We start from the raw sequence: 14,068 nt of genomic DNA, 5'->3' as shown, positions 1-14,068 counted from the left end.
TATGTTTTAAAAGATGGTTCTGTCTAAAGAATAGATTGGGGAGGTGGAGTAAAATCTCAGAGCCCAAACTCTCCAGCTGATTTTCAAATCCTTCCTTAAAACGATCTCTCTTTATTTCCATCCACACACACAGCCTCCCACCACAGGGCTCATACATGGCCATTCAGAAATTTACTTCCCCACCTCAATGCTTGCCTGTGCTTTTGTCTGTGCCCACGTTGTCCCCTTCTTTACTAGTTAAAAATCTCAGCATGCTAAAGGAGACCCACCTGACTCAATGTCAATTCCTCCATGAAGATGTTTCACCATTCTTTAAATGCTATGGCACTCGGTAGGAAAACATGGAGCAGCAGAAAAGGAGTCCTGAACTTTGGCTTTAACTGATAAACTTCAGAGCTATTTGGTCTCCTGAGATTACTGGACATGCAGCTCCTCAACCCTCAGATACACACGCCCAAGTCATGGGCTGAAAAACATTGATAATGAGCTCTTTTTTTTTTTTTTTTTTTACATTTTTAATAAAATGGAGAATTTTATCTAAAAGAATTTTCAAATACATTTTGTGCTGCTGATATAAGTCATATTTGCACACATACCAACAAAAATTGTTAGCTAATCTTTGTTTCCATGTTTAATAATCTCCTTCTGTGGCAAAAAGGCATGAGTATGTCCGATGAAATATATTTAATCCAATAGATTTTAAGAATGAAAAAGAGCAAAGTATGAATTCAGAGAGTCAAATAATACCTATTTCTTAAAGTTATATTTTTCCCTAGAGCTGCCCTAGAACTGGGTTATAGTTTTATCTAGATAGAATAACTAGATTGACTCAGACACCAAGTGTCTTACATTACACTTATTTATTGTTCATGTTGTACCTACTTCCAAAAGCAAGTATGGCTTCCTTTAAATGGGAACTTTCAGTAACTAGCACCTGCGAACCGCTTAAAGCCTGGCTCCTCCTTAAAATACCCCATTAAGAGGAGCAAATTGATTTGATTGAATCAGAACTTGTGCTTCTGCTACAATCCAGCCAACTAATGTAGCCAGGTCATCATCAGTCACACACACAATGAGGGTTCTAAAAGATCATTTTGTCTGAAAAAAAGTTTAATAAACACATAAAAATACGGGAATTTTGTAACTTAACTTTAACAAGATTTGACTAGTACATGACCTTAAAAATAATTTTATTGCAACATTTCAAGAAAAAAATATAATCCATATTGATTCAATTATGAAATTTTGACTAAATAAAATTTATGAAAGGAGCTGACATTTTACTCTACTGTTCCTAGAGGCAATGCCTTATTACTCACCTTGATCTCTTTCATGCCATGTTCGACTTCCAGCAGCTGGTGAATTCGGAGAGGGATAAAAGTCTCCTGTAGGACTTGGTTCCATATTTTCATCTATGGATATAGTTTTGGGTCTTTTGCTGTTAAAATATGACAATAGTGAATGTTAATGGGATTTCTAGAAACGTGTAGCATCTGAAAATACATAATCTGAGAATATTCTTACTGTGGAAATTTCCACAAACACAAGTAACAGTATCTCAGAACCATTTTGAAATAATGGTGAGTATTTAAGACATCAATAGGAGTAGCAGACATTTCTAGTTGTATGTATCATTTATTATATCAGAACTGTACCTGCCTAACAAATATGGTATTTATTATATTTATATGCTGAAATATATTTCCAGTAGTAGAATACTATTTTCGGTACTAAAAAGTGAATTCTTAATGTGATAGGTATACTAATTTAAAAATTGTTATTGATTGTACCTGACTCATAATTATTATCAATATGAATAACGTTCATTCGTATGGCACTTGCCATTAAAAATGTAATCCCTTCATATCAATTCAAAGATAAGTAAACTCCTTAACCTTCCTAAACTCAGTTTAATCATCTGTAAAATGGAAATAATAAAAAGGGGAGTGGTTGAGAGGATTAAATGAGTTATTAAATATAAAGCTCATGCATTTAGTGGCTGGCATTTAGAAGACACTTATAAAATAGTAATTATTAGTAGCAACCCTATATTTAATAACATTAAAATTTTTATAGTACTTTACTGATTATAAACTATTTCATATATCCTTTTTTTTAAATAGACCTTTATTGGAGTATAACTGCTTCACAATACTGCGTTAGTTTCTGTTGTACAACAAAGTGAATCGGCTATATGCATACATATGTCCCCATATCCCCTCCCTTGTGGGCCCCCCTCCCATTCTCCCTATCCCACCCCTCTAGATCATCACAAAGAAGAGGGAGATCATGCTGTTGCTTCCCACTAGCTAACTATTTTACATTCGGTAGTGCATATACATCAATGCTACTCTCACTTCGCCCCAGCTTCCCTCTCCCACCCCGTGTCCTCAAGTCCATTCTCTGTCTACATTTTTATTCCTGCCCTGCAACTAGGTTCATCAGAACCATTTTTTTTTTTTTTTAGATTCCATATATATGTGTTAGCACACGGTATTTGCTTTTCTCTTTCGGACTTACTTCACTCTGTATGACAGACTCTAGGTCCATCCACCTCACTACAAATAACTCAATTTCGTTTCTGTTTATGGCTGAGTAATATTCCATTGTATATATGTGCCACATCTTCTTTATTCATTCATCTGTCGATGGACATTTAGCTTGGTTCCATGTCCTGGCTATTGTAAATAGTGCTGCATTGAACATTGTGGTACATGTCTCTTTCTGAATTATGGTTTTCTCAGGGTATATGCCCAGTAGTGGGATTGCTGGGTCATACGGTAGTTCTATTTTTAGTTTTTTAAGGAACCTCCATACTGTTTTCCATAGTGGTTGTATCAATTTACATTCCCACCAACAGTGAAGCAGGATTCCCTTTTCACCACACCCTTTCCAGCATTTATTGTTTTTAGATTTTTTTCCTAAAAACTTAGGTTATTGATCCTTTATTCTTAAGATCAACCATGAAAAACAGGTCATTGCCAAATTCAAACCAAAATAACTTTCAAAGTATTATAATATATTTTAATAAAGAAAACATAGTTTTATCTCAATTACTAAGAAAAGTGAATATTTAGAGCAGAGATTAAAAAGCTATTCTATGCCACATGCCATATTGCTTGATATACTGCTTTCAAACACCTCCACCAATGCCCTGTTAAACGGTAAGTTATGAGTATAGAAATGGATATTTTTTTCCTTATATTAAAAAAAATCTTATTCACAACTATGGAAATAAAAACTAAAAAAGATATCTTCTGAATGAACTCTATACAGTGAAAATAAACCTAATGTCATAGGATTTCAGAGTTGTAATTCACTTTAGAAGCCATACACATAAACCAATCCTCCATTTTCTTACAAGTGGGGAGACAAATTTGGAGAAAATCAATTGCCCAGGGCATGTTAATGGAAGCAGTCTGACACAAAGTAAGGACTTCTGACTTCTGAGACTGTGCTCTTTCTACTACACTATTTCCAAATCCTGGAAGCATGTGCATGTCTGGGTATATGCATAGATACATTTGTGGTTAATATTTGACTCCCAACTCCCAGACTATTAACATGATGCAGAAGATGGCAATTTCTATCCATGCTAAACCACAGTGAGAGTAAATAGTTTCTTTAGTTTCTTTGTAGGGTATCCAAAGTTAGAATGCATTTTTTAAGCCTCCTTTAATCTAATTCTCCCATCTGTAAATCAGCGGTAAATATGCATGGAAAACTTGAAATGAGGGAGAAAAGATTTTCATAAGGAAATAATAGAGAAACGTTTTTTAAACCTTTTTTATTTGAATGACATAGTATCTGATACTGAATGATCATGAGGAAAGATCTGTGTTGACAGCATACCAATCCACCAGACAAAATAAAAAATTACTACTCACATTTTAAATTTAGAAAAACTAAAGCATTTTTAACACTTCACCATATAACAGACAGTTTTAATGATAATAAACCCTATTATCTTGCTATGCAATCTAACTATACGAAAATATAGTTTGACCATAATGACATCAAATTGAACTTAGTTAACAAACAAATGTGCATAGTCCCATAATTAATTCAAATGCAATTAATTTTTGTTTTTGAGAATAGCATAGGAATATAGTTATCCAGATTTTTAAATTTTTTAACAGTTGATACTGTGAAATATATGTTTTGCTCTGGAACTCACGTATGATCTTCTATCTGATCGTGGGTATATTTAATGCTATGGAAATGAGATTGCTCTTCCTATATTGAAGATCCAACTCAAAAAAACCCAATAAAGCTATAATATTTGTCTTATTCACCCAGCCCTCTTCTATCATTCAACAATAGGGGAACATATCATGAAATCCTATGTAGTACAATTTGCCAAGTTAATTTTCCCTCATTTAAATAGGAGATCTCTTTTTAAACTCCTGTGCGACTGAAAGTTACAATCAGAAGGTCAAAAGAGAAATAAAAGAATGTCAGCAGAGAACTAAAAGGCAAAGTCACCTCACTGTAGCTGTTCCCCAACAAAGGCTGGTTAGGCCAAATCTCACAGCAGGTAATACTTTCACTGGTAACTGAGACTTAACTAAATTATTCAAAGAACATCAACTAATTGAAGAACTTGGCAAACCTGTTGCCTAGAATAAGGCCTTTTAAGGTTAAGTATATGACACATTTTATTTTTCATGTTTCATTATCCCCAGCTTGGACATGGTATTAGGGTAAAAGTTGGATGAATCAATCCTAAACCAGGGATCTTTGCTATGGCAATATCATTTCTAAAGTCACCAAAAGAATTACTTATAGAGTTATAATACTTCATATAAGAGAATAAAAATATTAATACATTTTCATAGTTCCCTTGTCTCCCTAAAAATACTTTTTAAAATGCTTTGAACAACAATTTAACTTTCAAATTTCAAAATAAATTTAACCAGGAAAGATCAAAATTTCGTGTAAAAACAGCCAAAATCTTGAACTCTGCTTTATTTCCCTTCTCTTTACCTGCGTACCTATCTATCTGCATGTCTACTTATCTACCTATTTGCATATAGACAGAGAACAAAAGCAGCTCCTCTTTCGGTTACCTGCTTGGTGGAGAAGACAGCGACCTCTGAAGATTGACCCCCGAGTTCATGTCATGATAGTATGGTTGGCTTGGGATTTCTCCAATTGGGAAGTTGACTCCAGTTCCCTGGGTTATGGGCGCTGAGGAATGAAACAACAACACCAACAAACATTGGGAATGCCATTTACTGTTGTCATCTCTATTCAAATGTAATAATCTAATACTTTCCATGCCTCTGGGCAAGGATGAGGGGAACTCTACCTTAAGAAGCTAATACCAGCCATTCACTGGTTAAGACTTGCAAACATCCTCACGATGCCAATGTTCAAGTGTGGAAACTTGAGGCGCGCTGACTGGTTACTCCTTCTCCACTCCTACTCCCCAAGCTTCTTCTCTCAGTCCTTTGTGTTAGTCATCACTACACCTGTCACCCCACTAGTCTCTAGATGCGCCACAGGGAACAATATATGTTGCCTATTGCTCAGCACCAAGCAAGGCACTTTGTACTAAGTCAGATCTCAAAAACCAAATTATTGTTAAATAAATCGAATTAGAATAGTTTCACAAAAGGCAATTGTTATTTTATAATAATGTTAAAATTAATGTTAGGCTGCATTAGAAATCATATTTATAATTATTTGATATAAAAATAAGTCTTGTATTAGGACAGGTATATAAGTAAAATTGACAAATATGAAATAAAAGTCAAGATTCTTTTTCCAAAATACATATTCAGGTTTCATATATGAATGGTGAGTACAGTTTTACTCAACAGCTATGTTTTGTTTTTAAAAAAGTTTGTATGCCCAATTTCATAAGTCATTTAAAATATACTCATGGAATTTTATACTTTAAGGTATTATTTTATAAATCAAGAAGGCTTTTTGAGTTTGTTGATGTATTAAGAACTGAAAATTTTAATGTAATATGGGTTGTTGTACAATGGATTAAGTCTTTTCAAATTTTTAAAATTGGTTTCTAGACATCTTGAATAAATCTGTCAGACAGCATGTTGTGTTAGAATGAGTAGGGTCTTGGGAGATAGACAGCCTTTTATTTTATTTTATTTTTGCGGTACGCAGGCCTCTCACTGTTGTGGCCTCTCCCGTTGCGGAGCACAGGCTCTGGATGCACAGGCTCAGCGGCCATGGCTCACGGGCCCAGCCGCTCCGCGGCACGTGGGATCTTCCCGGACCAGGGCATGAACCCACGACCCCTGCATCTGCAGGCGGACTCCCAACCACTGCGCCACCAGGGAAGCCCTAGACAGCCTTTTAGTTTTAACTCCCTCTGTCACTTATTGGCTATGTGCCTCAGTTTCCTGAACTGTAAAATGAAAATTAGAATAACCTATCACATATGATTATTTTGAGGATGAGATGAGGTAAGGAGTGATAAAAGTCCAGCATCATGCCTAGTGTATAATGGAAATTCAACAAATGTGAATTCCCTTCTTTCCTTGCTTTCTTCCCTGAAATTCTTCCCTGGCAACCTAGAGTGGTCAGCAAAGATGAAACAGTTCAAAGACCCGCACAAAGCTGGTGAACTGGTACTAATGAAACTATTTGCTGAAGGTTTGTTCATTCAATAAGATATTGTGCCCATTACTGGCAGGTGCTGCAAGGGACACAAAATAGTCTAAGATAGTTCCCGTCCTTAATAAGACATACTGGGCAACAAGTTGGGTAAACAAAATACCCATGAAAAACACAGAGATACAAGCTTAATGCGTTTTATAATGAAACCTCCAAATGAATGACATGATCAATAAATGCTACAGGATTTCAAGGAAAGAAGAATCTGATACAAGCTTGAATGGTCCAAGAAATCTGTGGAAAAGTCACAGCTGGCCCAGGGCTTTGGAAGATGAGTAAGGTACTAAAGGGAGGTTACTCTAAACAGCAATTACTACAAGAGCAAGGTCATGGACAGAGATGATATACAAGATGGAGGCCAGCCAGGTTGGTGTCAAAGGACAATGCTTAAGAATAGTTTCTATTTTTTCACCTGTTTTTATCAGGCCTTCAAGATCTCCAATGAGAGAAAGTGTATCCTATGTGGGGCAGGAAAATTTTGGAGCCCTTGAAATTCACGCTAAGAACACAAAGTCTCCTTAACCTTCCCCTCTCTCCAAACTAACCACACGTTGAGTAAAAAATTCCAAAGGGACATCCGATTTTCAAGGAATTTTTCTTACTCAGGATTTTTAATAAACATTTGAAATTGTATTCACTATCAGTTGAATCATACTTCAATTGCACTTCACTCTCAGTTGTATTGTACTTCAATATTTCAGGCAGGCTGAGACTAACAAAATATTTTTAAAGAAAATATGATTAGGAGGTGCATGCTTTATTATAGAGAAACAATCAAGGAATATACAACGATTATCTCTCCCCATTAAAAATTAATCAATACATACGAGATTAGTCTCAGCTCTAAAACTCTGGAGTTTCTGCCTTCTGTTAGGTTGTTCATATTATATAATATGCTTTAGCCTCATTTTATACAGAAAATATTAGTGTTCAATGTGCAACTACGCCTAATGGCTCGAGTTCTCTGGACAGTTAGAATGTAGCTGCTTGTTGTGGCTTGAGGTACACCAGAGGTTAAAAAAAATGCAAGGTAAGAAATCCCACAGTAACCACATGCTTTAAAGTTTATTATTAGAACCATGTTCTATGTGACATTGGAAAGCAGAGTATGTGCTGGAAGGAGACATTTGAGGGGCTCAGTGAAAGTAAGCAATCTGTCTGGCTTCCAACAGCAGTGAAGGATACAATTCAAAGAACTGAGTTACCAACAGGAAACTTACAGGTTATATCTTATATCAACCATTTGCAATTTATTAAGCTCATGCAATATTTAGGCAAAGATTTGTAGTTTCTATTTAATAAACATATGGCTTGATAGTCAACACAGATTGCTTGACCGTAAGCATATTAGGTATAATTTATAGGAAAATGAAAATGAAAAATCTTTGGAAATTTTGTTTTTTTCTAAGTTTTGTTCCAGAAGGATTCTTCCAAAGTATCAAGAAAGCAATAGGGGAATCTAAACAAACAAACAAACAAAAGACCAAACTCAAAGAAAAGGTTACCAGAGGTGGGTGTTGTGGGGGGGAGGGAGGATTGGAGGAAGGTGGTCAAAACGTACAAACTTCTAGTTATAAAATAAATACATATTGGGGACGTAATGTACAACATGATGACTACAATTAACACCGCTGTAGGATATATAGGAAAGCTGTTAAGAGAGTAGATCCCAAGAGTTCTCATCACAAGGAAATAACGTTTTCTCTCTCTTTTTCGTATCTGTATGAGATGATGGATGTTGACTAAATTTGCTGTGGCATTTCACAACATACGTCAGTCAAGTCATTAGGCTATACACCTTAAAATTATACAGCGCTACATGTCAACTAAATCTCAATTAAACTGTGGGGGTGGGGGACAAGACGGAAAATCAAGCTTTAGTCATGGCTTAAGCAAAACAAGAACAAAAACACTTTGTCTACGGATTTACACATGAGCACTGTAAAATTTAGTGTGCATTTTTACACTAAATGGGAGATTACGGAAATTAAAGTAGATTAATAATGAACATGGCCAGATTCTAAAACAGCACACAGGCACAAAATTTATCTAATGACAAAGGGCATGAGAACAACAAGTCCCAGGCAGATGTGCCTGTTTAAAAGCCTCTAGAAAAACTTACATCGGATGCAAAGATCAGTGTTAGCACCTCTCCCAGAGAGCAGCAAGGGGCCTGAAGGCTGCAAATCATGTTTAAGAGGCTGCCAATACCCTCTTAGAAACCAAGCTCAGAAGAACCTCGGATTCCAAGGGTTAGAGGCCAACCCTTAATCTCTCTTATTGTTCTCCTCACTCCAAAAGCTGATCCTAAATCAACTTTTAAGATGGTGATAATATCATTCACCAGAAAGATCACTATCCTAAAACTGAATGGCTTCATTAGCTAAAGTCAACATGCACATTAGAGGGTCATATGAGAGTAAAACCCCAGAGGACAGAAACCATTAACATACCGTAAACTCTCAAGAAGTCAGAATTTGTGATATACAGCATAAGGGTTGTGCTGAAGTTGGTGTTTACTTAGCAAACTCTTATTTCATAAACAATGAAGTTCAACTGTGTAAATAAGATTATAATGTGGATATATTAAAACACTTAGGAGAATAACTTCTCAAGCATTTCAGAGACACCTATTTACATATGGAGTAGAAAAGAAATGCTGAATAAAGTAACCAATGAATGAATACAGATAATTAATATACTAATTACAAATTTAGTACTGTTTGTTATAACAGGTAACTTAAAAACCTCTAGGAGATGACAATATGAATTAAGAAAGAATGAATGGGGCTTCCCTGGTGGCGCAGGGGTTGCGAGTCCGCCTGCCGATGCAGGGGACGCGGGTTCGTGCCCCGGTCCGGGAAGATCCCACATGCCACGGAGCGGCTGGGCCTGTGGGCTGTGGCCGCTGAGCCTGCACGTCCGGAGCCTGTGCTCCACAGCGGGAGAGACCACAACAGTGAGAGGCCCTCATATCACAAAAAAAAAAAAAAAAAAAAAAAAAAAAAAAGAAAGAATGAATGGTATATGTTACATTTACCTCATTTCTGAACTATTACAGAAAGGTGTTTTTATTTTAAGATTTTTTTGATGTGGACCATTTTTAAAGTCTTTATTGAATTTGTTACAATATTTCTTCTGTTTTATGTTTTGGTTTTTTGGCCACAAGGCATGTGGGATCTTAGCTCCCAAACCAGGGATCGAACCCGCACCTCCCACTTTGGAAGGTGAATTCTCCACCACTGGACCACCAGGAAAGTCCCTAAAAAGGTATTTTTAAATCTATTTTTATGTTTCAAATTTAGATTTCTCAAAATATCAATCTGGGCTTTTAAAAGTTCTCATGTGGCTCTCCTACAGCATCTAGCATAATGTTACCTATGATGAGGAACTAGTAATATTTTCTGACAGACGACTCTACTGTCCTTCTCATAAGAAGGATGAAAATATATCATAAAACTGAGAAAAGTACAAATTTAAACAAATAATTTCATAATGTCTCATAACTGTAGCAGCATAGCCTCTCTGCTAAAGATCAGTATGGGGAAACACACACACACACACACACATACACACACATCTTTAAATACCCCCTTCCTTACGTGATGCCATAAAGTAGTAGTAAGTAAGCCAGGCATGTTCCTTTCCAAATTAAAAACAAAGATAAAAAAGTTCAAATATCAGAGGCCTTTGCACAACACATATTCATCAGGAAAAACACACAAGGCTCATCGCCTTGGTGAATGAAGTAAATGAAGTAGACCATCAGAATCCTCTTGCCCAGCAAATATGAACCCTGTAGGTACAGGCATACAGGATATTAATTTGGTCTCCTTCACTGCCCCCAAATCAACAGACCCAGGGCAGAAGTCTTTGCGGCATACATTTATCCACTGCAGAATTACGTCAGAAGGGATGCTACTAAGTCTTAAATGCTCATGTACAGAACTCTCTGAAATACAGGCTGTTTGTACTAGCCACTTCAGAAATCTGAACCATTTGAGAAACTACAGTTCCAAAGACAAAGTCATCTACTACCTTGGAGATTACTTCACTCAACGCCATACTAAAGCACTACCTATACTTACTCTCAGTAACTCATTCTTGTTTGTTCTTTTTGGATCATCATAATTCTTGTTCCTGACCTCTGAATTTGACCCAAGTGAAAAACACAACTTAAACAGGCTCCAGAGTGCCCCTACATCATCTGAATAAATCATTCCAAACTGTGATACTCTCTATCAAAATGTCAGGTGAAAATACACCCTTCAAAGTTACATAAATAAGCTAAATCAGAGAAGAGAGCAAGTAGAAATGAGTCACCCCCTTCAGCATAATCAATGAGATAAGAACTGCATCTTACATATATTTGCACACACCAGTAATAACTAAAAGAGTTGATCAAGGAAACTTCCCCCTTGCTTAGTTAGCTGGCCAGGTGAACTTACTGGAGAAAATTCTCATCCAGCATGCCAAGAATGGTGTCTCAGGTGAGGTGGCCAGTGAAAACAATTGGACATTGTTTTGGATAACAATGCTTTCTATCTATATCCAGCTACAATCTGCAAAGTTAATTTCTGCGTCCCTCTACACTCTGCATGTGAGTGTGTATATCCTGTACATCTCCAAGCCCTCACCAAAATGTTAGCAAAATGAAAAAGCACTTATCTACAGGAAACTTATGTGGGTTATCATAACAACACTGAGTACATTTAATTAATCACACTTCCTTTGATATAAATGACCATCTATGGTCACAGAGTGAACAGTGAATTAAACGAATACCAATAACACAGCAAGCAGAACAAACTGCAAATTGTTTTTGTACTGCAGAAAGTGTTGATTTAAATGGAAATATTTTAGAAAACCAAACAAAATATATTCACTTATGATTTCATCAAAAGGTCAGAGATTTTAAAACTCAAATTCTCCTAATACACAGCTCTCTTCATACTGGATTTAAGGTTCAAATATGAAATATTTTAAGTCATACTGTATAGTTAAATAATAAGAAAAGAGTTTACTTACTTCTGGATACCCTCACAAGTTCTGATACATTGAAGACTCCAGATTTTACAAAACTATCCTCAAGGTATCCTGAAAATAAACATCAAGATGAAAGAGATCAACATAAGCAGGAAGCAAATAAATGATTAAACACTAGAATTTGTTCAAGTGTTTTAAACCAAAGGTTAGAACAAAACCCAAGTATGCTTACAACGAAGAACTGTAAAAGCAAAACTCTTGTAAAATGCAAACTGGGTCTGTTTAAACAGACGTTTAACCTATAGAAGCTAAATAATCTCTCAGGGAAATTTTTTAACTTTCCAATTGTACAGGGCAATTGGTATGGTTTTATTTGCCACTGCCCACGCATAGGGAATGAAGGTTCAGGGGCCCTCAGCTCGGTAGCACCTGGCAGACTAAAGTCCACCCGTTAAAAAAAAAAAAAAAAAAGAAAGAAATAAAGAAAAAGGAAAACCACAACCACAATTAGCACCTTGTTGGAATTACTCCAAAGATCTCTTGAAACCACTGTTCTTTCACAAATCCTTCCCTGATTAAAAAGTGAGTTGCTGTTACCAGCACTCCCACCCTTGTTCCCGTCATGAATCACACAAAAGCGGAACCCGTACATACAGCAAACACTTTACACAGACCTATTTCTGTGCACGATTAATATACCTCACATGATTTCACTGCTTTCTCACCCTTGCTGCCACTCCCTGGGACTCCCTTCATGTCAAGAACTGGATCCTTTTTCTGGCGAATGTGGTGAAGCCAGACCTCCAGGAATGCCTCCCGACCCTTCCCTGACCTCCAGGTCCAGGGCTCACAGTAGCCGTGGCCCACGGGTCAGGAGCCTGAGGAAGTCAGACATGCTTGCTAGCTGGCCTAGCTCTGTCCAGGACTGCAGATGGGGATACCAGTCCTATCCCCAGGTTCTCATCCAGAAGAAGGAAGTGTAGTGAGGCTGAGGAGGGAGGGAACACCTTAGGCAGGAGGGATACGGCTACTCTCTGCTGCCTCAGGGAGAGAATAAGAGTGTGAAAATCCTCAGAATTAAAATGCTTCCAGGAAAAAACTCTAAATTCCAAGAACTGGCAATTTGATCGGATGTTACATAAAGCTTCAGGGCTGACCAAGAGATTAGATTCAGTGCAGGGATGAGAGAGGCCTGGGTGTTTTAGCAACATGGCTCACTCAAGGCAAAGAGCTGGGGTTTGACTCCTGACTACACTGTGCCAGTGTGGCATCCTGGAATAATTAATCATAATAATTAATAATGAATTATTCTAAATTAATAATAATAATAGTCCTGGAACATTTAGACTCTTTGTACCTCAGATTCCTCATTGATATATTAGAGATAATAAAATGACCTACCTTACATCGTTGTTACAAATAATAAGTGAGATAGAAATATAAAACCCAGAGTAGTAAAAAAAAAAATAAACCAGAGTAGGCGCTGAGTAAATGTTACCAATAAGTTAGGGCTGGCCTATGGAGTCAGCAATCACCCATACACTGAAATATGCACACTGAATTCCAGACACTCTCAAGTTATCTGTAAATCATCATTTAGACATTTTACCAGAAAGAAAGCCACAAGCCCACTTTTTAACCATACACAGCATGAAAAGACAGAAAGTCATTCAATTAGCATATATGCCTCACTGCTCTGAATAAACAGGGGCGCTGTGTATGTCTGAACACTGTTTTATATCCATCCATCCACCTTCTTTAGAAATAGCAAAAGAATGAGAAGAAATTATGAGATCTCAGTTGGTGATAAAACTCAGGTCTCATGTTAAGTCACTGCTCTGAAAAAGATATACATTTTTAAGAGGATAATAACCAAGCGTCCCCACTTGATGCAGCTCTATTTTAAGAAACGCCTACTTCTTCAGCAATTAATTTTTCACCAGGTTGAATTCATTTCAGTGATTATTGAGAAATTTCCAGGTAGACAACATTGTACAAAGTGCTAAAAGCCACTGAGACAAAAAAGGACATTGACTCCCTTTGTGTGGCTGGAGACAAAGATGTTTTTGATTTTGATAGGTTAGCATTGTATACAAAGATTTCTATTGCTTTTGTTGTTTTTAGCATAATAGATTTTACTTTATTTTACATGTGGTAAACATAATGTTTTATACATGACAAATACGTTAAATACAGAGAACTTATTTATCATGACTACAGCCTGTGTGCTTAACCAATCAGACAAGGTCCTTACCCCACTGTACTCTGTAAAGGCCTGCCCTCATATCTTTCTAACGTAGCTGTCTCTGATCAGAAGGCCCTCTTTCCGCAGGCTCAACTCGCAGGCTTCAATGTCCAGATCAACCACCGTCTGCTCCATAATCTGCTTTTCTACCCTCCCCTCCCAACTCCTGTGCCACCTAGAAATAATCTCTTT

The 14,068-nt window shown here is 36.8% G+C and overlaps 1 protein-coding gene across 13 annotated transcripts in view; it reads right to left on the bottom strand.

Moving 5' to 3' along the window:
- NFIB (nuclear factor I B) overlaps positions 1 to 14,068 on the bottom strand; it is a 232,978-nt gene that overhangs the window by 54,995 nt on the left and 163,915 nt on the right. For all 13 annotated transcript variants that reach the window (XM_059071087.2, XM_059071085.2, XM_059071084.2 and 10 more), the window contains exons 4-6: positions 11,674 to 11,742; positions 5,070 to 5,190; positions 1,320 to 1,438 (exon numbers count right to left, since the gene is read on the bottom strand). In XM_059071087.2, the coding sequence (XP_058927070.1) occupies positions 1,320 to 1,438; positions 5,070 to 5,190; positions 11,674 to 11,742 (309 nt within the window). The remainder of the gene's footprint in view (positions 1 to 1,319; positions 1,439 to 5,069; positions 5,191 to 11,673; positions 11,743 to 14,068) is intronic.

This window comes from Kogia breviceps, chromosome 8 (genome assembly GCF_026419965.1).
Source record: "Kogia breviceps isolate mKogBre1 chromosome 8, mKogBre1 haplotype 1, whole genome shotgun sequence".
Lineage (NCBI taxonomy): Eukaryota > Metazoa > Chordata > Mammalia > Artiodactyla > Physeteridae > Kogia > Kogia breviceps.
The sequence above is the reverse complement of the archived record's forward strand: the minus strand, read 5'-3'. Positions and strand labels throughout refer to the sequence as shown.